This window comes from Pan troglodytes, chromosome 20, assembly GCF_028858775.2.
Source record: "Pan troglodytes isolate AG18354 chromosome 20, NHGRI_mPanTro3-v2.0_pri, whole genome shotgun sequence".
In the NCBI taxonomy this organism is placed as follows: domain Eukaryota; kingdom Metazoa; phylum Chordata; class Mammalia; order Primates; family Hominidae; genus Pan; species Pan troglodytes.
In genome coordinates, this window is record NC_072418.2 from 45343705 (window position 1) to 45366568 (window position 22864).

General features: G+C 44.5%; 2 protein-coding genes across 2 annotated transcripts in view; one reads left to right on the plus strand and one right to left on the minus strand.

The window, feature by feature from the left end:
• LOC107969552 (uncharacterized) overlaps window positions 1-22864 on the plus strand; it is a 260968-nt gene that overhangs the window by 37592 nt on the left and 200512 nt on the right. The gene's annotated exons all lie outside the window — the stretch shown is intronic.
• On the minus strand, window positions 1122-15362 carry CXCL17 (C-X-C motif chemokine ligand 17). Its single transcript, XM_001154726.6, has 4 exons — window positions 15170-15362; window positions 6176-6256; window positions 5377-5478; window positions 1122-1372 (listed from the first exon to the last, which is right to left on the minus strand). The coding sequence occupies exons 1-4, from the start codon at window positions 15246-15248 to the stop codon at window positions 1275-1277; spliced, it is 360 nt and encodes a 119-aa protein (XP_001154726.1). The 5' UTR covers window positions 15249-15362; the 3' UTR covers window positions 1122-1274.

A 22864-nucleotide genomic window follows, 5' to 3' on the forward strand; every position in this document is an offset into this window, starting at 1 on the left:
TTCAGGGGGCAGTCTCTGTAGTTGTTGTAATAATTATTTCCCTCTTTGTTCATTCCTACAAATGGTTGCCAGATTATTTATTTATTTACTTATTGAGACAAGTCTTTCTCTGTTGCCCAGGCTGGAGTGCAGTGGTGTCATTTTGGCTCACTGAAGCCTCCACCTCCGGGGTTCAAGCGACTCTCCTGCCTCAGCCTCCCAAGTAGCTGGGACTACAGGCGTGCACTGCCACGCCCGGCTAATTTTTATATTTTTAGTAGAGATGGGGTTTTGCCATGTTGGCCAGGCTGGTCTCAAACTCCTGACCTTAAGTGATCCACCCCCACCCCCCGCCCCAGGGCCTCCCAAAGTGCTGGGTTTACAGGTGTGAGCCACCACGCCCAGCCAGGTTGCTAGTTTAATTTCCTTATATTGTCACTCTGATCATTTAACTCTCATGTTAAAAACTAATGTCATGCCCTCCCACTTTTATAGCTTGAGGCCCTTCTGAATGGCATTTGAGATACTCCATGCCATCTCTCTAGCCCTGAACTATGATCCTGTACTAGATTGGAAACTCACAGAAGACAGTGACCACTGATGACAATGACTGATAATGATGGTGGTAATGGTGATAATAGTAGTCATAAATACCAAAGGCTGCCTAAGTGCTAAGAAACTGTGCCAAGTTTTTTTTTTAAACCTATATTATCTTTAATAAGACCATGTCTGGTTCATTGGTATGCTTTTTTTTTTGTCCCACCTAGCTCTTACCTCAGAAAGATTTGTCGAATGAGTGAAAGATGAACAAGTAGGCCAATGGAGACAGAGTGAGGGTCTTGGTGGGGATAAGTATGTGTAGAATCTGGATTCAGTCTGCAGTGAATAGGGTAAAATGGGTCATCTGGTTGTGAAATGGCAGACCCCATTTGAAGGAAACAATTTTGATCTGTGACATTTAAAAATATTTATTGACTTCTGTTTGCTACTTTCCTGATTGCATTTAAGGTTAAATGACACTAGCTAGGAAGCTACAGTTTCCTGGAATCTTTCAGGTAATTAAGCCTAAGCCTGGGTAAGGGGAGAGGGCACAGGATAAGACTGATGAGAGAAGAAGACACTAGAGAGAGCAACAAACAAAATGATCTTGAGAAACATGCTTTTTGAGAGCACTGGAATGATTTAGGGGTGGGTACAGTGGGAGAGTGAGGTGGGAGAAGAAGAGTGTCTGGTAGGTGTGCTCACTGTCTTCTTGGCTGAGAATGTTTAATTGGAAGAGTGGGCGCTCAGAGCTCCTACAAAGGCAGAGCAAAGCTTCTTAGCTGACATTGTTTGAGAAATTGCTGGCAAGCTCTGGAATGCTTGTTTGGCTTTCTGTGGTGCCTTTGGTGTCCTAGGGTGCAAATAAAGGGGAGAGGCTAGTGTTAAAACCATTTTTAACATTTCTTTTTTTTTTTTTGGAGATGGAGTCTTGCTCTATTGCCCAGGCTGGAGTGCAGTGGCAGGATCTCAACTCACTGCAACCTCTGCCTCCCGGGTTCAAGTGATTCTCCTGCCTCAGCCTCCCGAGTAGCTGGGATTACAGGTGCCTGCCACCATGGCTGGCTAATTTTTGTATTTTAGTAGAGACAGGGTTTCAACATTTTGGCCAGGCTGGTCTGGAACTCCTGACCTCATGTGATCCACCCGCCTCGGCTTCCCAAAGTGCTAGGATTACAGGCATGAGCCACCATGCCTGGCCTTCACATTTAATTTTTTTTTGAGATGGAGTCTCGTTCAGTTGCCCAGGCTGGAGTGCAGTGGTGCAATCTTGGCTCACTGCAACCACTGTCTCCCAGATTCAAGCGATTCTCCTGTCTCAGCCTCTTGAGTAGCTGGGATTACAGGCACCCACCATCATGCCTGGCTAATTTTTGTATTTTAGTAGAGATGGGGTTTCACCATGTTGGCCAGGCTGGTCTTGAACTCCTGACCTCAGGTGATCCACCCGCTTTTGCCTCCCAAAATGCTAGGATTACAGGTGTGAGCCACTGTGCCCAGCCAACATTTAATTTTTATGAGAGTTTTAAAAATTATAAAAATAAGACTCATCCAGTGGGAAAAAAATTTAAAATCCAGTAAAAAGTAAAAGGACTCCTCCCACCCCAGCCTCTACAACACATTTTCCAGGGCTAACCACTGTTAATAGTTTGCTACGTATTTTTCCATACCTTCTGGTATATAAATACAATGGTTTATTTTAAAAACAAAAATGAGATTATACTATACGTATTGCCTTAGTCGGCACCTTTAAGAAATCTGGCCGGGCATAATGGCTTGTGCCTGTAATCTCAGCACTTTGGGAGGCCGAGGTGGGCAGATTGCTTGAGCCCAGGAGTTAAAGACCAGCCTGAGCAACATGGCGAAATCCTATCTCTACAAAAATACAAAAATTAGCCAGGCATGGTGGCGTGTACCTGTGGTTCCAGTTGCTGGGGAGACTGAGGCAGGAGGAATGTTTCAGCCCAGGAGGTGAGCCGTGATCATGCCACTGCACTCCAGCCTGGGTGACAGAGCAAGACCTTGTCTCAACTACGCCCCTCCCTCTGCAAAAAAAACAACTGAATCTATTATTGCAAAGTATTATATATCTATAGAAGTTCATAGAAACCTATACATGCAATTCAATAAATAGTTATAAAGCAGATATTCATGAAACTACTACCTAGGCTTAGAAATAGAATATTGTGTCCGGGCACGGTGGCTCACGCCTGTAATCCCAGCACTTGGGGAGGCCGAGGCAGGCAGATCACCTGAGGTCAGGGGTTCGAGACCAGCCTGACCAACATGGAGAAATCCATCTCTACTAAAAATACAAAATTAGCTGGGTGTGGTGGCGCATCCCTGTAATCCCAGCTACTCAGGAGGCTGAGGCAGGAGAATTGCTTCAACCCGGGAGGCGGAGGTTGCAGTGAGCCGAGATTGCACTATTGCACTCCAGCCTGGGCAACAAGAGCAGAACTCCATCTCAAAAAAAAGAAAGAAAGAAAGAAAGAAAGAAAGAACTAGAATATTGCCAACAGCACCCCTCCTTTTCTGATCACTGCTTTCTCTCACCCTCACAGTGATAATCCTGACTTTTATAGTAATTATTTAGTTTCTTTTCTTTATTATTTACCACCTATGTATAGATTCCTAAATAATTTAGTTTTTCTCATTTTTAAACTTTATGTATATATTATGGTCTGAATGTTTATGTCTCTCCCCTTTTTTTTTGTTTTTGTTTTTGAGATGGAGTCTCACTCTGTTGTCCAGGCTGGAGTGCAGTGGCGTGATCTTGGCTCACTGCAACCTCTGCCTCCCAGGTTCAAATAATTCTCATGTCTCAGCCTCCTATGTAGCTGGGATTACAGATGTGCACCATCACGCCCGGCTAATTTTTTTGTATTTCAAGTAGAGACGGGGTTTCACCATGTTGGCCAGGCTGGTCTCGAACTCCTGACCTCACGTGATCCCCCTGCCTTGGCCTCCCAAAGTGCTGGGATTACAGGCATGAACCACTGCACCTGGCCTCACTTTAGTTTTAATTCACATTTTCCTTGTAATAATAAGGTTGAGTGCCATTGCATCTGTTTATTAGCTGTTTGGGTTTCATCATCTGTGAAGTGGCTATTCAAGTATTTTTGCCCGTTTGTCTGTTGTATTTCCTGCCCTCCTCTCACTGGTCTGTAGCAATTCCTTATATATGTATTCTGAATACTAATCCTTTGAAGGTTGTGTATGTTACAGATATCGTCTCCTATTTGGCAGCTTGTCATTTTATTCTTTTGATGATCAAAATTTCATAATCTCAGTGAAGTCAGATTTATTTACTCTTTTACTTTATGGTTTGTGCATTTTGTATTTTGTTTAAGAAAGGCTTTCATACCTCAAGGTTGTGAATATATTCTCCTGTATTTCCTTGTAAATTTGTCTTTCAAATTTAGATCTGTAATCCACCTGAAACTTACGTTAATGAAGGATGTGAAATAGGGGGTCTCTACATTGTTTTTTTTTCATTAATATATTGTGGATATCTCTCCAGCCAACACATAATGATTTATCTCATTATTATTATTATTATTATTATTATTATTATTATTATATTTATTTTAGAGACAGGATCTTGCTATGTTTCCCAGGCTGGTCATGAGCTCCTTGGCTTACTGGATCTTCCTGCCTCAGCCTCCTGAGTAGCTAGGATTATAGGCCTGAGCCACTGCCCCTGGTTTACCTAATTATTTTTGACAGTAATTAGTTTTTCCCAATTTGCCTTTAAAGAAAATTTCCCCCATTTATTTGTCAATACAAATACTGCTATAATTAATATTCTTGTACCTATATCTTTGAGCATCCATGCTAGTATTCTATTGTTGAGATTTCCGAAAGTGAGATTACTAGATTAAAGTTATTATACTCATTTACAATTTTGATACAACCAAATTTATTTTACTTCTGTCAATAGTGTATAAGCATCCTAATATATCCCATTCTTGATAATATCATAATATCAATCAGTTTAACATTTGCCAATTTAGTTTTTTTTTTTTTTTTTTTTTTTTTTTTGAGACAGAGTCTCACTCTGTTGCCCAGGCTGGAGTACAGTGGCATGATCTCAACTCTCTGCAACCTCCACCTCCCGGATTAAAGCAATTCTCGTGCCTCAACCTCCCGAGTAGCTGGGATTACAGGCATGCACCACTATGCCCTGCTAATTTTTGTATTTTTAGTAGAGACGGGGTTTCACCATGTTGGCCAGGCTGGTCTTGAACTCCTGGCCTCAAGCAATCCGCCTGCCTCGGCCTCCCAAAGTACTGGGATTACAGGCATGAGCCACTGTGCCCGGCTGCCAATTTACTTTTTATATGACACTTAAAGACTGGTAGACTAAACTGGGTGTGGTGGTGTGTACCTCTAACCCCAGATCCTTGGGAGGCTGCGGTGGGAGGATCACTTGAGCCCAGGAGTTTGAGACCAACCTGGGCAACATGGCAAGACCCCCTACTCAAAAAACAGAACAAAATAACAAACACGAAACTGCTAGACTAGGGAGGAGTCAAATTCTGTTTGATGCTGACACTGGTGTAATCTTCAGAGATTAATGACCAGGTCTCCAACAGCTCCATCTACCCCCACTTTGGTAAACAGTGAGGTTTTAAAATCTAAGAATTTGGTTAAACCTTTCCAGTATCAGGAAAATTGTATCCTGCTTTTCCTCTCTTCCTATTTCCCGACAAGTTGACATTGAGTAGAAAGGGCTGAGTTGTGTGCTTATCCTGGTCTTAATTTCACCTCTTTTTTCTATTCTCAACGTGCTTCTTCACTAGTGATTTCACGGAGTGACTCTGGTATAAGGAAAATCATCCTTTGGAAACTTACTTGTTTTCTTCACATTGCCCTTGAAATGATCACAGGGGCACTGCTTCTTTGGCAGCCCAGACACTGTCATGAGTTTTCTTCTCGGGGCTCTCAGGAACCAATCTGGAACAACAGCATTGCTGCTTAGATGGGAGAGTTAATACATTTGATAAGAGGGAGTAGGACAGAGCTTTAATCGCCGTCTTCTGTGCCTTGCATTTCCACTGCAATGGGGTGGGAAAAGGGGTCAACAGAGAACAGTGTCCATCCAGCTATTTGAATGCCAGTATTTCTGAGTTGTTTTTCCTGACAACTTTGGGCAAGGTTTGGGCAAGGGTTTGGGCAAGGTTTGGTGGCAGGTTTGGAGGGTGCATCAGAATATCATTACTCCAAAGAATGAGGAGTAAGGCTTGGGTGTCTGCTTTCCAGTGGCTGCTTTCCCTTGGGGAAGCCATTTTGCCTCTCTGCTTTCAGTCTTGCCTATGAGTAAAATAAGGCTGAGAATAGGATTCAGGAAGCTTTTGGAAGGCCAGGAAAAAATAAAAAGCCTTTTGGACGGTAGCTCTGGGTTCTTCAGGAAAAGGATAAGGGGCAGGGGGCAGCCTGACATTTGGCTGGCTTTCCCCTAGACCTTGGAGAAGTCCAGTTCTTGCCTGAGAGTCAGGAAGAAAGTGGGCACAGGTGCTGCATGTGGCAGGCTGTGGAGAGGGGAATGGGTGAGGTCAGCTGAGATAACATCTGCATTGGTCTCAGAGGGGCCCAAGGGAGAGAGCTGGGGTCATGGTGAAGCCATCGCTGTTGTTGTTGCTGAATTACTGACCTTTGCACTCACATTCTTGACCGCCTTCCTGGAGCCATCTCCTAGAAGCCTGGCCTCGGTCCCTGTGGCCTCTGGCGACCCCTGTCGGAAGGAAACAGGTCACATCCAGACACTGGAAAGGGAACAGAAATGATCCTCCCAGCATTGTTCTACCTAGGTCAGCACAGTTCCATTTTTCCATTTTTACTTCAAGAATCTAGGTTACTTCAAGAGACGAATATTTTATTTTTATTTATATTTTTGAGATGGGGTCTTGCTATGTTGCCTAGGCTGGTCTTGAACTCTTGGGCTCCAGTGGTCCTCCTGCCTTGGCCTCCCAAAGTGCTAAGATTATAGGCGTGAGCCACTGTGCCCAGCTGAGGGGTATTTTAATCGATAAGGGATTGAGGTTTAAAATCTGGCCTATACATAAGCATATTCAAAAATTTAATGATTAAAAAAATCTGGCCTAGAGAAAAGCTTAGCTGAAGGTAGGTGGAGAAAGAATGGCTTCTAGATGGAAGAGAGGATAAAAGGCAGGGGTTTGTCGAAACCTCCTGCCCTCTCCTCATACCTCACATTAAAATCCTCATGACTTAAAAGAGTGAGAGCAAGGAGGAGATTATTCCTTAAATCAAGATTTTCTCTTGACCTCCAAGTTGCTGGGTTTTTTGTCTGTTTGTTTGTTTTTTGAGACAGAGTCTCACTCTGTCATCCAGGCTGGAGTGTAGTGGTGCAATCACGGCTCACTGCAGCCTTGACCTCCTGGGTTTGGTTGATCCTCCCATCTCATCCTCCTGGGTAGCTGAGGCTTCAGGCATGCACCACCACTCCTGGCTAGTTTTTTGTATTTTTTGTAAAGATAGGGTTTTGCCAAGTTGCCCAGGTTGGTCTGGAGCTCATGGGCGTAAGCGATCCACCCGTCTTGGCCTCCCAAAGTGCTGTGATTATAGCCATGAGCCACCACACCCACCCCAAGTAGCCGTATTTGAATCCAGAGTCCCAGTTCAACTATTAAACGATGGTATTTACCTTTGTTCCTCTGGAACAAATACATTCTTCTTTTGGCCTCTATCCGAGCCTGTTTTATTTTCCGATTCTATCTTATCTCCATTTTTTGATACTTAAAATATTCCTATGACAGGCTGGGCACGGTGGCTCATGCCTGGAATCCCAGCACTTTGGGAGGCTGAGGCAGGCGGATCATGAGGTCAGGAGGTCAAGACCATCCTGGCTAACATGGTGAAACCCCGTCTCTACTAAAAATACAAAAAATTAGGCGGGCATGGTGGTGGGCGCCTGTAGTCCCAGCTACTCGGGAGGCTGAGGCAGGAGAATCTCTTGAACCCAGGAGGCGGAAGTTGCAGTGAGCTGAGATCGCACCACTGTACTCCAGCCTGGGCGACAGAGCGAGACACGGTCTCAAAAAAAAAAAAAAAAAATTCCTAAGACAATCAAGGATGATGGTTTATAGACTTGAGATTCTCAAGTAAGAACTTGGCTCAGATGACACTTCCTTTATGGTAGTTTCTGATATTTCCTGTCAACATGAATTATACCTTCATATGGTTCCCATTGTTGTTGAATGCAGTTCTGTTATTGCACTGTAATGTTGTTGTTTGAAATCTTTTATGGACTGAATTGTGTCTCCCGAAATTCACATGTTGAATCCGTAACCCCCAGTACCTCAGAATGACTGTATATGGAGATAGGACCTTTAAAGAGGTGATTAAAATCAGGCTGTTATGGTGGGCCCTGCGCCAGTCTGGCTGGTGTCCTTATAAGAAAAGGAGATTTGGGCTGGGCGCGGTGGCTCATGCCTATAATCTCAGCAATTTGGGAGGCCGAGGTGGGTGAATCACAGGTCAGGAGTTTGAGACCAGCCTGGTCAACATAGTGAAACCCTGTCATTACTAAAATTACAAAAATGAGCAGGGTATGGTGGCGCGCGCCTGTAGTCCCAGCTACTTGGAAGGCTGAGGCAGGAGAATCGCTTGAACCCGGGAGGCAAAGGTTGCAGTGAGCTGAGATCGTACCATTGCACTCCAGCATGGGCAACAAAGCAAGACTTTGTCTAAAAAAAAAAAAAAAAAAGTAGGGGGGATCCTAGAGAGCTCTTTCATTCTCTTTCCACCTCTTGAAGATAAGAGGAGAAGTCCACTGTCTGCAGCCTGGAAGAGGACCCTTGCCAGAACCCAGCTGTGCTGGCACCCTGATTTCATATATCCAGCCTGCAGGACTGTGAGGAATAAATTTCTCTTGTTTATGCCACCCAGTCTGTGGTATTGTGTTATGGCAGTCCTAGCAAACTAAAATAAAATCTTTCTCCTTCACTAGACTCTGAACCATTGGTTCAGTAGTCATTCAGCTACGTGGTTCCTAACACATGGTAGGCATTTGGTAAATGTTTGTTCAACACGTGGATGGATAAGTTGTTTGGAGAGGACCCTTAGAGATCATATGGTTCAATTCAGGCCTCCTACTTCCCAGACTTCTGCCACACAGATGGAGGGGGTTGCGTCATTTCCCCAAGGGCTGCTTTTCCAGTGTTCTCATGTGCTGTTTTGAGTGTTATCAAAGTAATTTAAGCAGGCATAGCTCCTGCCATCTAAACTTTTCTAACATTTTTACTCTTGCCTGACCTCTACTCCTAGTTCCAGAGAAAAACCACAGAATATTAGACCTTGAAGGAAATCCCAGAGATTATTTAATTGAATTCCTTAATTCTGAAGTTTTTTTTTTTCAGTCTAAATGTAATTTAACTGTTGGAGAAAATTTTGAAAGTACAAACAGAGAAATTATTATTCTTACCAACTGTTGGTATTTTGGCATATTTGTTACCTACATATGCTTTTTATTAATATAGTGATAACCATAGCATGTAAACACATTCTCTTTTTCCATTCATAGGCATGTTGCTGTGTCATCTTCATAACACATTTTTAATGAATGCATAATACTCTCAATAATTATGTGTTCCAAATTATTTAACTGCTTTCCCATTGCTGAATATTTAGAAAGTTTTATTTTTTAGATGTTGGTAAATTTCTTTGTTCTTGTAACTGTTTTCCAAATTTTAGATTATTTTCTTGAGAGAGAGTTCCCAAAGTGGAATTACTGGGTCAAAAGTTAAGAATTGCTTTCAGAAGAGCTGTACTAATGTTTAAATTTTTTTTCATTTAATTATTTATGTATTTTTTTTGAGACGGAGTCTTGCTCTGTTGCCCAGGCTGGAGTGCAGTGTTGTGATCTCGGCTCACTGCAACCTCTGCCTCCCGGGTTCAAGCAATTCTCCTTCCTCAGCCTCCCAAGTAGCTGGGATTACAGGCACCCACCACCATGCCTGGCTAATTTTTGTATTTTTAGTAGAGGCAGGTTTTACTATGTTGGTCAGGCTGGTCTTGAACTCTTAACCTCAAGTGATCCGCTCCCCTCGGCCTCCCAAAGTGTTGGGATTACAGGCATGAGACGCTATGCCTGGCCACTTTATACTTTTTCTCTAAACAAATTTATTTTGCAAAACATCCTCATCCTATGCAATATTATCTGTGAAATTACAGGTTTGATGTATGCTTAGTTTTTTCCTAACATGCATTGAAATAAACACATAAGTATTAAAGTAAAAAGAAGCTTATTTACTTTCCACCTAAAATCAGTTTTGGGAACCACTGATACAGTGGCATAAGCATGCACTTTATATCCACATAGGCCTGGGGTCAGCTACTGGCTCTGTCACTTAACTGTCGACTTGGACAAGTCACTTGGCTTCTATGATCCTTGATTCCCTGATTTGTGAAAGGAGGATGGTAAAATCCTCCTTGCAGAGTTGTTGGGAATAAGTGAGCTGCTGTGGGAGCCCCGTGCCCAGGCAGGTGTTGAGTACATGATGGTTATCATTGTGGTTATTGCTGTGGAATTCTGGTTATTTTCCAAAGAGAGTGTCTATGCTGGAATATTGGGCTTGTGGCTTTCTGCTGATGTGGATGTGTAAAGAAGTTACTTCCACTTGTTAGGATTTGTGGTGCATCTGTCATTATTTTCATTTCCCAGATCCACTACATATTTGCTTTGTGATTTTGGACAAAGTTGCGTAACTTTTCTGTGCCTCATTTTCCTAATTTGTAAGATGCGGTTAATAATAGTACAGTAGTCCTCCCTTATCCACAGGGGATGCATTCCAAGACCCCCAAAATACTTCCAAGTCTCAGATAGTACCAAACCCTATATATATATTTTTTCTACACATATACACTTATGATAAAGTCTAATTTATGAATTAGGCACAGTAAGAGATTAACAATAACTAATAAGATAGAACAATTTTAAAAATATACTGTAATAGGCCGGGTGGGGGCTCACGCCTGTAATCCCAGCACTTTGGGAGGCCGAGGCAGGCGGATCACGAGGTCAGGAGATCGAGACCATCCTGGCTAACACGGTGAAACCCTGTCTCTACTAAAAATACAAAAAATTAGCCAGGTGTGGTGGCGCATGCCTTTAGTCCCAGCTACTCGGGAGGCTGAGGCAGGAGAATGGTGTGAACCCAGGAGGCAGAGCTTGCAGTGAGCCGAGATTGCACCACTGCACTCCAGCCTGGGCGACAAGAGACTCTGTCTCAAAAAAAAAAAAAAAAAAAAAAATATATATATATATATATATACACACACACACACATACACACACACACACACATATATATATACTGTAATGAAAATGACGTGAATGTGGTCTCTCTCTCTCTTTGTCTCTTTCTCAAGATAACAATATTTTTGGACCACTGTTGGCGGGTAACTGAAACTGCGATTAAGTGGGGACTACTGTACACGAGTGTGCGTGTGTGTTATTTCCCAGCTCTGACCACTAGAGGGCCTAGAAGCACCAGCAGCTACTAGCAATGGACCTATCAGTCAGTGCCCATGGTCTGTAAATATCATTCTCCCATGAAAGGAACTAGGGCTTCCAGGAAAAATAGCTGATCCAGGGCTGGGGCAGAAAAACACAAGAGGAGCCCAAAGCTTCTTGTGGTGTCAGAAAGTAAGGAACTGCTCAAAAAATGATGGAGATGTGTCTAAAGGTCACAGAAGCCAACTAGAAGGAGCTCCCAATGGCCAATTTTGGGACAATATGAGCAACATAATAAATAATGATAGTAATGGATTCCAACCCATAAATACTCATGAGTCCATGCTGATATAAATAAATAACTGAACAAATAAATAAATAAGGAAGAGGCTAGGCATGGTGGCTCACGCCTGTAATCCCAGCACTTTGGGAGGCCAAAGTGGGGGGATCACTTGAGGCCAGGAATTAGAGACCAGCCTGGCTAACATGACAAAACCCCGTCTCTACTAAAAATACAAAAATTAGCTGGGTGTGGTGGTGTCTGCCTGTAGTCCCAGCTACTCAGGAGGCTGAGGTGGGAGGATCGCTTGAGCCCAGAAGGTGGAGGCGGCAGTGAGCCAAGATCACACCACTGCACTCCAGCCTAGGCAACAGAGCAAGACTCTATCTCAAAAAAAAAAAAAAAAAAAAAAAAAGAAAGAAAAAGAAAAAGGAATAACTCTTTCTTATGGCAGAATTCCGATTAAATAAATGTAGAAGGAACAATGGAAGTAGAAAATCACTATTTGGCCAACACCACAGTAATAATTCTTTATAGGAAACAATCATCCATAGATTCTAAAAGTTAATGTTAAAAGTATGATGATGCCGTAACTGGTGAATAACAAGAAAAAAACAAAGTATGATGAGAAGAAACAGGCTATTTACATATTTCCAAAGTGTCTCTCCACAAGATACTTATTAATTACAATGAGATGAATAGTAACTTTACAGTAGAGAAACCTGGCAGACACCACCTGAACCAAGTGCTTAAAGTGAACCTCATCAGTAATGAGAGATATCAACATCCTGGGGCTCTTGCTGGGATGTCCAGAGAAGGATACATCACTTCTGAAGTATTCTTGCCCAAAATGTGTAGCCAGAAATATCAGACAAACCCATATTCAGGGGGCATTCTACAAAACAACTGGCTAGAACTCTTCAAAAGTGTCAAGGTCCTGAAAGAGAGGGAAAGACTGAGAAACTATCCCAGGTCGGAGGAGACCTAGGAGATCTGACATTTTATTCAGTGGGATCCCAGATTGGAGTCTGGAGCAGAAAAAGGACATGAGTGGGATGATTAGCAAGATTTGAACATTTGTAGATTAGTTAATATTATGGTATCAATGCTAATCTCCTGGTTTTGATAATTGTATTATGGTTACATAAGATATTGTTTGAAAACAATTGGATGAAGGCTGTACTGGAACTATATTTTTACAATATTTTTCAAAGTCTGAAAAGTGAAAAGTAAGAAAAAGTAAGAAATGCATTAGATTTGTGAGGACAAATGAGATAATAAGTGTGAAGTGATTAGAACAATGCTTGTGATATAGGAGTTCTTAATGTGTCTGATATAAGTAATTTTATAATTAAATAATATTACAATTAATGAATAATCTGTTATTTTAAGTAATTTATTTCCTAATGACCTCATATATTCTCACTTATTTCTATTTCCCTTAACCCTGTGAAAAGCATATTGAGCATGTATGTGATTAAGAGATAAAATAAGATTAGACTTTATTCTTAGATTTATTTTGGGGATGGAGGAGCTATTATTTCCTTTAGCCACTAAGTAGCTCAGACTCAGGCCTGCACTGCAAAACTTTGCTTGGCTGGGAAACAAGATTTGAGCCCGGCCGCCACCCACCCGACGTGGTTTGTGATGGCGCCCCCTGGTGGCGCAGGGAGCTTTCCCCAGTTCCTCACCCTCGTGCTTTAGGAGCGACTTAGAAACTGTACTCAGTTCATTTATTAAACCCTTTCTAGGTCACGCTGCGGATCATTTAATCTTCACAAGTGTGTGTGACAAGTGGTATTTTCTTCATTTTAAGATGATAAAACTGAAACTCAAAAAAGTGAGGCGACTTGTCTAGGGTTGCAAAGTGTGTGGCAGAGCCAGGATCTAGGTCCCCCTGACTTCCAAGCTGAGTGTAAATGTCTAGGTGAGTCTAAAAGTGTGGCCATGCAGAGAACTATTGGTGTAGAGCAGTGGTTGTTGACCAAGGGTGGTTCCCCCTCCGGGGACATTTGGCGATGTCTAGAGATATTTTTGGCTTCCATAAGAGGGGTTTGGATGAGGGAGAGGGGAGGCTGCTATTGGCATGTAGGGGAGAGAGGCCACGCGGATGCTGCTGAACATCTCACAATACACAGAACAGCCCCCACCGCAAGGAACTGTTCAGCCCAAATGTCAGTAGAGCTGCTATGAAGCCCTGGTTTGATTTAGCAACCTGAGGATGCATTCTTGCAGTTAGCTAATGTTTGCTGAGTACTGAGCTGGATAGCGTGAGGGATATGGAAACAGTGCACCAGTCTGTGTCACCAAGTAGTTTGCAGCCTAGAAGGACAGGGGGTGGAGGCAGGAAAGGCACATGAAGGCCCTCAATATAAGGCAGCAGATGGTAAGTGCAAGAAGAGAGTGTCCAGCAGGGCTAAGCCAGCGTCAGGAGGGAGACCACATGTCTGGCTGTGGGAGGAACTAAAGGAAGCTGTGGGAAGGTGGTTTTGAGCTGGGTGTGTGAGCAAAGTTGAACTGGTGGAAAAACACAATACCTGTTCAGGGAAGGGCAAACAGGTTAGTTTGGGTGGAGAAATAGTATTTTTAGTGAGTAGAGGGAGGTACACTAGAAAGGCAGGTTGGGGCTACAGCTTTGAATCCAGGCAGAGGACTCTAGCCTGGGTGTCTGTCATAGTGATGGAAAAGTCTTCCCTTTCAGAATAGTGGTCTAGGCCCTAGGGCTATGGGGCTTAACAGCTTCCAGAGCACTCTCTCTACAAAGGAGGGGATGTTGGAAATTGGGGTGGAGAAGGGAGAATGCCTCCTGATTTTAGGACCAAGTTGATGCTGAGTAACATAGCCATTTCACCTCAAAGTGGCCTTTGGGGAGATGGTGCTCACAAGCGGAAATATACATGGGGATCAGGTCTCTTCTGTGTGGTCGCTCTGTGCAGGGCTGGGCCACTTGATAGTGAAAGCTGGAGCAGATTTGGAACCCCTAAGCTAAAGTCGGCTTCCCAAAATGTGAGCTGTTACAGCAGGGCTTGCTATGGATAAAGCTTCAAATATGGACACTACCTGGTGACAGGCTTTTTCTAGTTTATTACGTTACCAGTAAATATCATTAAGACATGTTGGTGGCATTCCGGTGCACTGTAAAGAATAGAAGCAAGGACTTCCTGATCTTCTATAAAGGTACCATTGCCTTCAACACCCTCCCACCATCATCATTAAGTTTAGCCATGAGAATTATGTTACTCTTTTGGAAAACTGTTGGGGGAGAAGGCATGGGAGCAAATCTTTGTTGAGCTAGTATATACATACATACATACATGTGTGTGTGAGGGGGATCAGCTACAATTGCAGATATCTTCTTTTCTTTTCTTTCTTTCCTTTTTTTTTTTTTTGAGATGGAGTCTCACTCTGTCACCCAGGCTGGAGTACAGTGGTGCCGTCTCGGCTCACTGCAGCCTCCGCCTCCCGGGTTCCAGCAATTCTCTGGCCTCAGCCTCCTGAGTAGCTGGGACTACAGGTGCGTGCCACCAGGTCTGGCTAGTTTTTTGTATTTTTAGTAGAGATGGGGTTTCACCGTGTTAGCCAGGATGGTCTCGATCTCCTGACCTTGTAATCCGCCCTGCCTTGGCCTCCCAAAGTGCTGGGATTACAGGCATGAGCCACCGCGCCCGGCCAGTTGCAGATATTTTCACATACAATATCTCGTTTAACTCTCTCAACATCGTTTGGGTGTAAGTACAGTTTGCTGTTTTTTTGTAAAGGAGGAAACTGGCATTGAGAAAGGCTCACTTGCCCCAATCCCCCATAGCTAAGAGAAGCTGCATTTTGATGTGTCTGTGGCCTGTTTTGCCACATTTCCTCCCCCCGTTTTCCCCTTCATAGACAGTCTTGTTTACCTGGCTTCAGGCTGCTAGAGACCATGGACATCAGCATTAGTGGCAGCAACAGGAGGAGGGAAGAGATCAGAACTTTCATTGCAACTGTCGGTGCAGCTGTAAGTTGCTTGAAGAGTATAATGGAAGGTTCCCTGTTGGAGGCTCCTGATCCCTGGGGATGACTCAGGTCAGGGTACTCAGCCTGGTGGTCTATGCTTTAGTCGCAGGCCAGCGTTCCCATTTGAGGGTGAGAACAGGTGAGGTGATGCTGTCTTGCTGTTACGTAACAGATTAGACCATGTGCTTTATGGGAATCTGGGAGGTGAAACTGGTCAAACAAAAGAAATTCAGCATTCTTAAGAACATAAGAAGGTGACTGATAACTTGGCAGCCGTGCCAGTTCTCTCCTGTACTCTTTCCCGCCTCCTCACACCCCAATGCCTCATGATTTCTTCCTCAAATCTTTTTTTCTTGCTTGGATTTCCTTATACCTTTCAATGACCCTCTGTATCTGAATATTTGGCAGGAAAGTGGATACTAAGTGTTGGTAGAAGAGACTTTGACAAGGTCTGTTTCCCCTCTGTGCTCCTGCTCCCATCCTTGGCAAAATATCGGCAATAGTAGTGTTGTTGCCTGGGAAGTTGCCCTGTCCTCTCTCTGTTCACAATTCCCTCCAATTCTGCAGCCACATAAGGTGGCAGCAGAGCAGGATCTGGGACAAGAGGCAGCTCCCCTGCCCGGAACACAGCCCCTGGAGCAGTGGGTAACACCAGGCCTCCTTGTGTGTCCATCGGGAAGGTGGCCATGGCTTAGTTGTTCTGGTCTAAAGGGGAGGGAACTGGGTTGGGGGAAGAGACCCCCAGAGCTGCAGGTCTCAGAGGGTTTGAGAAACAGGAGCCACAGGAGGGAAGGAGCCCTGAAGTGTGTTTGCCCAGCTGCTGGGGCGCCTGACTCCAGCCCTTGTTTGGAAATGGCCCCGGGCAAAAGAAGAAAGGTAATAATACTTGAAGTAAACATTAGGGGCATAGAATATCAGCACTCACTAAACTTGACATTTATTTGAGACTTTAGGAAATGTGCTCAAAGGGAGAGGAGAGGCTGGACTTGAATGCTGGGTGATATTCATGGGGGCTGAAGGGAAGGCTAACAAGGGAGCCCTTTTTTTTGGAAGCCTCCAGGCAGGAGTGAGAGCAGGGGGTGTGACTTTATTTCCCTGAGAGAAGGAAAGAGGAAAGGCATGAGTCAAAGCCCTTTGATTTTGTTTGACCATTCTTTTTTCTCCACGTTTTCACATTATCTCGGCCTGTTGACTTGTCACAGAGTTGATTGTGGACTTTGCTACTGCAGTGTTTATAAAGCACTGCAGGGGCCAGGGACTGCTATGACTGAGCCTGTGTCCAAGTTGAAGACTCAGGGTGGGCCTAAGCTTGTTCTGATGCAAATCACTGATGTGGCTTCTTTCTGGAAAATTCTAAAATCAGGGAGATGACATTCATTTCATAAAGCCTAGAGATATGGGTGCAGTCATCTCTCAAAGTGGCAGGAGTGCAGGGGGACTGAGAGGGACTTGGTTGGGTGGAACTTGAGCTGGAGTTGGGGGAGGATTTGGGTTGGTGGAGGGCAGAGAGGAGGGCCACGCAGAGCAGGGGCGTGTTGTAGGAGAGGTGCCTCCTGGAGCTCATTGGATGGGGATTTTAGAGGACAGGAGCTGTTCGTGTTCATTTTTGTTTTGCTTGAACTTACACAGGGTCTGGCACTTTGGGAGTATTCTATAAATGACTGTTGAATGGAATGATGGTTTTGTAGCCCATTAACTGGGCCTGATGTATTAGAAAGTGTGCGAAAATGTAGCCCATTAGCAGAAAGAAAATCTTACTGAAAAACCATATCATGTACAAATGGAGCCTGGTGCGGCCACTTTACTTATGCTGCTGAGTTCTGCATTAGTCCACACCGAGGCCACCGCAGGGGCCGGGAGCTCCTCCTCAGACCTACCTCCGGTGCCTCAGTCTCTTTACCCCTCTGTTCTTCCAGGTCCTGCTCCCTCTGGTTTCCCCTCCATGCACTTGGGGTGGGTGTTGCATCCTGTGTCCCATTGGAGGGGGCTTCTGGTCTGTTAGGTCTATTAATATAAAACACCCCCAAGACAAATGGACTTTTTTCTTGTTAACATCACAACTTCTTATGACGCATCTCAAGAACATTATTTGTGTCAAGAGTCTCTCTGATGTACAGAGGCCCTCCCTTCCCCAGGAAGGAGGTAAGGGGAATTTGGGAGAAAACACCGCCCTGCCTGGGTTACTTATTTCCCTATTCTACAGTGTACTTGGTAGACATTCAAAAATATTTGTTGACTTTGTCCATGATCCACATGGCTCTCATATAGTCATTTATTCATACATACATTCAGTGAGACTTTGAGCGCCTAGTGTGTGCCTGGTATTCGTTAGATGGTGGATGCTGAGATCAGATGTGCTGCTGTCTCTGAGGAGCTCTCACTATACAGTGGCACCTAGGGTGACCGAATCCACCTGCTCCACTTTACAGACGTGGAAATTAAAGTGCAGGGAAGTTATAAGATTAGTTCAACAACACAGTCAGTAGCCTCAAAGTTACAGGAGTAAATCAAGTTTTCTGACTTGCTGGATTTTCTATTAGTGTGCAGCTACCTGGCTGCTGCAGGTGCAGACGTGGTGAGCTCCGATAGGAGAGAGGATGTTCAGAGTGAAATGGGAGCCCTGAGCACTCTGGATTAGCCAGGAGGACATGCCGGGTCCAGCTGTGACCGCACAAAGGACCATCAGGGATATTTGTATTCTCTTTTTCACTTTGAGCTTGAAATGAAGAAAACTGATCCCAGGAAACCAAGAGTGGAAGATTTTTCACAGGGGATTAGTGAGATGCGTCAAAAAGCCTGTGTTGGATGGGTGCCTGTAATCCCAGCACTTTGGGAAGCTGAGGTGGGAGGATGGCTTGGGCCCAGGAGTTTGAGACCAGTGTGGGCAACATGGTGAGACCCTGTCTCTATAAAAAGTTTTTTTGTTTTTTGTTTTAAAAAGAAAACCCTTTTCTGATGTCTGTCACGGTGTTTCTCACTGAATGGTAATGGTCTGACTTTGAGTGGGTTTCATCCATAGCCTGGAGCTCTGTGAGGCAGGGACCAGGTGTGATTCACCTTTGTCTCTCCAGTGACAGTACACAGCAGGATCCGATAAATATTTCTTACAAAATAAAACTGAATAAAAAGTAGACATCTGCACAGGTGTGGGATGACTAAGCAGCAGCAGGAGCAGGAAAAATCAGCATCCCCAGATCAGCTGATACAGCGTTCAGCTTCTAGATAGGGGTGAGGTGCCAGGTCGGGGATGGGGTTCCTGTGGCTCTGCTGCTCTGGGGAACACCCCTAGGATTCAGAGTGTCGGCTGTGGTTGCTGCACTTCACTTGCCCGTGGGAAAGTGAGCAGTGGGTGTGGGGCTTCAGGTGACCCTACGTGGGAAACGGCCGAGGGAAGATGGGGTAGGTGGCACATAGAGGTTGTTTTTTTATTTTTTTATTTTTATTTTTGAGACGAAGTTTTGTTCTTATTGCCCAGGCTGGAGTGCAATGGTACAATCTTGGCTCACCGCAACCTCTGCTTCCCAGGTTCAAGCAATTCTCCTTGCCTCAGCCTCCCAAGTAGCTAGGATTACAGGCATGCGCCACCATGCCTGGCTATTTTTTTTTGTATTTTTAGTAGAGACAGGATTTCTCCATGTTGGTCAGGCTGATCTTGATCTCCCGACCTCAGGTGATCCACCCACCTTGGCCTCCCAAAGTGCTGGGATTACAGGCATGAGCCACTGTGCCCGGCCAAGGCTGTTTACCAATATTTGAAGGTCGGTTGTATGAAAAAGTGTTAGACTTGGCCGGGTGCACTGGCTCATGCCTGTAATCTCAACACTTTGGGAGGCTGAGGCAGGCAGATCACCTGAGGTCGGGAGTTTGAGACCAACCTGGCCAACATGGCAAAACCCCGTCTCTACTAAAAATACAAAAATTAGCCGGGTGCAGTGGTGGGCACCTGTAATCACAGCTATTCAGGAGGCTGAGGCAGGAAAATTGCTTGAACCCAGGAGGGGGAGGTTGCAGTGAGCCAAGATTGTGCCACTGCACTCCATCCTGGGTGACAGAGCCAGACTCCATCTCAAAAAAAAAGAAAAAAAAGGAAAAGAAAAAATGTTAGTGTCACATGCATCCATGTGAAGAGACCACCAAACAGGCTTTGTGTGAGCAATAAAGCTTTTAATCACCTGGTGCAGGCAGGCTGAGTCCGAAAAGAGAGTCAGTGAAGGGAGTTAGGGATGGGGCAGTTTTATAGGACTAGGGTAAGCAGTGGAAAGTTACAGTTAAAGGGGGTTTTTCTCTTTCGGGCATGGTGGGGAGATCATAAGACTCATTGTCCAGAAGAAGAATGTCACAAGGTTGATGGATAGATCAATTGGGACAGGGCAGGATCAAGTCATGACAGAATGTCATAAGGTTGGTCAATCGGTTAAGATAGGAGTTGGCTGTTTCCCTTCTTTTGTACTTGTCGGTTGCCTCAGGCCATCTGGATGTATACATGCAGGCTTGGGTTCAGAGGCCTGACATTCCTGTCTTCTTATATTACTAAGAAAAATAAAACAAAATAGTGTTGAAGTGTTGGGGTGGCGAAAAAATTGTTTTTGGGGTGGTATGGAGAGATAATGGGCCATGTTTCTCAGGGCTGCTTCGAGTGGGATTAAGGGCTGCGTGGACACCTTAAAGAAAATTTTATAATAGGTTACATGGAATAGGAGTTTAGGCTGTGGGGAGATCTTGGGGCAGAGGATGGTACTATGGGGTTGTTAAAAGTAGCATTTGTCATATAGAATGATTAGTGATGGTCTGAATGCAGTTTTGTGTGAATTGACAAACCAAACGGAAGACACAAGGCCCGAATAAGAGGAGAAAAAGAGGTACCAGAGGACTAAGAATTGGGAGGACCCAGGATGTCCAATTAGAGAGTGCCCAAGGGGGTTCAGCATAATTACTTGCTTGTTGGCGAGTTTTTGGGCTATATCCTTGAGTTTTTTTTTATATTGTCATATACTAGGCCAGATTGATTTAGGTAAAAGCAACACTCTTCATTTAAAAATATAGAGAGTCCTCCTTTTTCAGCAGTGAGTAAGTCAAGGCCTCGGCGGTTTTGGAGGACAACTGCAGCTAAAGAGTCAACCTTGGCCTGAAGGACTCATAGAGTTTGTGATATGTCTGTGATGCTAGCAGAGAAGTCATTAGAGAGGCTCTGGAAGGTCGTGACAGAGGCTGAAATGCCTGCTATTCCAGTTCTGAGCGCAATAGCGGAGGCAGAAAGTCCTAAACCGACAAGTAAGGGAATTAGTGGAATAACCTTTTTTTTTGTCATGTCGGTGCCATGAGGGGAACAGGAAGCTTTTCAGTCCCATTAGCAAATTGAATTTTGGGAGTAAGGTAAACTAGTGTGCATGTGCCTGTCCAATTAGCAGGTAGACACATGTAGGCAGAGGATCCACAGAGGAAGAAGAGACCTTGTGCAAGGCAAAACTGGAAATGCAAAGTAAAAAGATGAGAAGGAATACTAAAAGAGGTGTCTTGTACTCAGACTCCTAGGGATCCAGCTAGGGCGGCAGCCGTCAGAGGTTGTAATGGGGACTGATGGGGTAACTGCATAGAGGGGGAGGTTCGATTTTCATGGTGTATGAGAAAACGTTGAGTGTCTACGAGCAACCTTTCACTGTTACTTACAAGGCTGGGTATAAGGAAACAAGAAGAGGGCCTGGGAGGAGAGTCTGACGAGCAAGGGGAAGGTAGTCAAGGATGGAGTGAAATACAGGGTAAGTGTCTTCCTAGGCAGTAATAACTGCTAATGTTTTTAAGTTTGCCAGTATTGATAGAGGGCTTTTCTGTAATACGGAGCTGGGAGGCCCCAATCGTTTCAGTGATATGTGTAGTTGGGCTTTGGAGATGAAGAGTGAAGGAACATGGAGAAGGTGAAAGGTTACCTAGGGGAATTCCAGTGGGTCTTTGCCAAGAGATACATAAAGGAGTGGCCACAGGAATAGTAGTTTGTGTTGTGAGGGGTCCAAATATGGGGGGAGTAGAATTAATATAAGGAGAAAGATTTTTTAAGTAAGTGCGGAGAAGGGCGGCAGCTTGCTGATGTGAAATGTCTGGGGGAGGTCTTGCTGGACCTGTCTAGAAAGTAAAGAATTTCTTTAGGAGGGTTAAGGTGAGGGCTGTTAAAGGAAGTTCGGAGGTGTAGGGAGACAGGAGATGTTGCTTAGTCTGTATGTAAGGCAGGGACAGCTGTGTAGGCACAGGAAGAAAGGGAAATGCAAAGCCAGCAATTGTTCTCTAAGGAGGGATCAGAGACGGCTAGGAGAGAGTGAATGAGACTGATAGTGTGGTGGAGATAGCTGGGGAGAGGTAGAGGGTGGCATAAGAATGGGAATGAGAATAAGAGTGAGTATAAAAGTAAAGAATAGAACTTCATCAGGGTGGAAGTATTGGAGGGTGCCCTGCCAGCAAAGATCATCTATCCACTCTAAGAGGGAGTTAAGAGTGGCAGTTTGGGGATAGCACCAGGAGATATCCACTGTGATGGTTTGGAGGAACCGTGTAAACCGGCAGTGTAAACAAGAGCAGGGCATTTATGAGTAGTTGAGAACGGTGAATAAGAGTATGACTAGACAGAAGATAGTAGGGATGACAAGTTTTTTGGGGTGCAGTCCAAGTAGTGGGGGTGACTGCATAAAGCCCTGTTGTAAAGAATAGGGTAAGGATGAACAGACCTAATAGAATGAAGGGACGTATTAGGCTCATGAGGGTTATTACTGTTCTTCAGAAATACAAGTGAGTTTAAGGGAAGTAGGGGAGAGTACTTGCGACTTCCAGGAGGAAGAGGAGAGATTAGGCTGGCTGTTTGATGGACACAGCTTTATTCTGGAATGGTGAACCCAATGGGGAGGATCCTGCAGGCGGACAGCAGTTGGGGTGCTAGAGATGACTAAGGAGGGTCCAGTCCATTGAGGTTGTAGAGTTTGAGGGATCAGATTCTTAACAAGAACGGGTTGTCCAGCTAGGGTGTCTTCATATGGCTGGGAATCTGGAGTAGGCAAGAGAAGATTAGCAGCCTGGGGAATTTCCTGTCTAGCCTGCTGGAGGCCTGGAAGATAGTTGCCTAGAGGGCCGGTGTCTGGGACAAGGTTGGGGCCGAGCAAGAAAGTGTGTCCATGTAAAAGTTCAAATGGACTGTACCCTGTAGCATCTCGAGGACAGGCTCTAATTCTGAGAAGGGCAAGAGGTAAAAGTACTGTCCAGTCCTTTTTAAGTTAGAGACTGAGCTTGGTGAGATATGTCTTTAAAAGACCATTAGTCCGTTCTACCTTTCCTGAAGATTGAGGACGCTAAGGGGTATGAAGTTAGACTTATTTCAGCCTACAGAGAGTAGGATGAGAATTGGTGAGTGTGTATCAGACACATTTTGGCTCAGGATGGAAAAGAACTGTCACAGTAAAGTAAGTTTCCTTGGGAAATTACAAGTTTACTGGTGGAGTTCAGGCCTGAGCTGGGTGTCTGAAAATACCTGTTAGAGTGATTTCTAAGGTTACAAGGGCAGAGCTTGGCTTGAAACTAGGTTTCCCACTGATACCACATATTAGGTATTATACAAACTG

Bases quoted from the DNA above. Each gene is read 5' to 3' on its own strand.
- CXCL17 (XM_001154726.6), bottom strand. From the start codon at position 15,248: ATGAAAGTTCTGATCTCTTCCCTCCTCCTGTTGCTGCCACTAATGCTG. The intron at 5,479-6,175 runs GTCAGTAATTCA...CTGTTGTTCCAG, and splicing joins TCAAGAATGTGAGTGCAAAG to ATTGGTTCCTGAGAGCCCCG. The intron at 1,373-5,376 runs GTAAGTTTCCAA...TTTGCACCCTAG, and splicing joins GGGCAATGTGAAGAAAACAA to GACACCAAAGGCACCACAGA.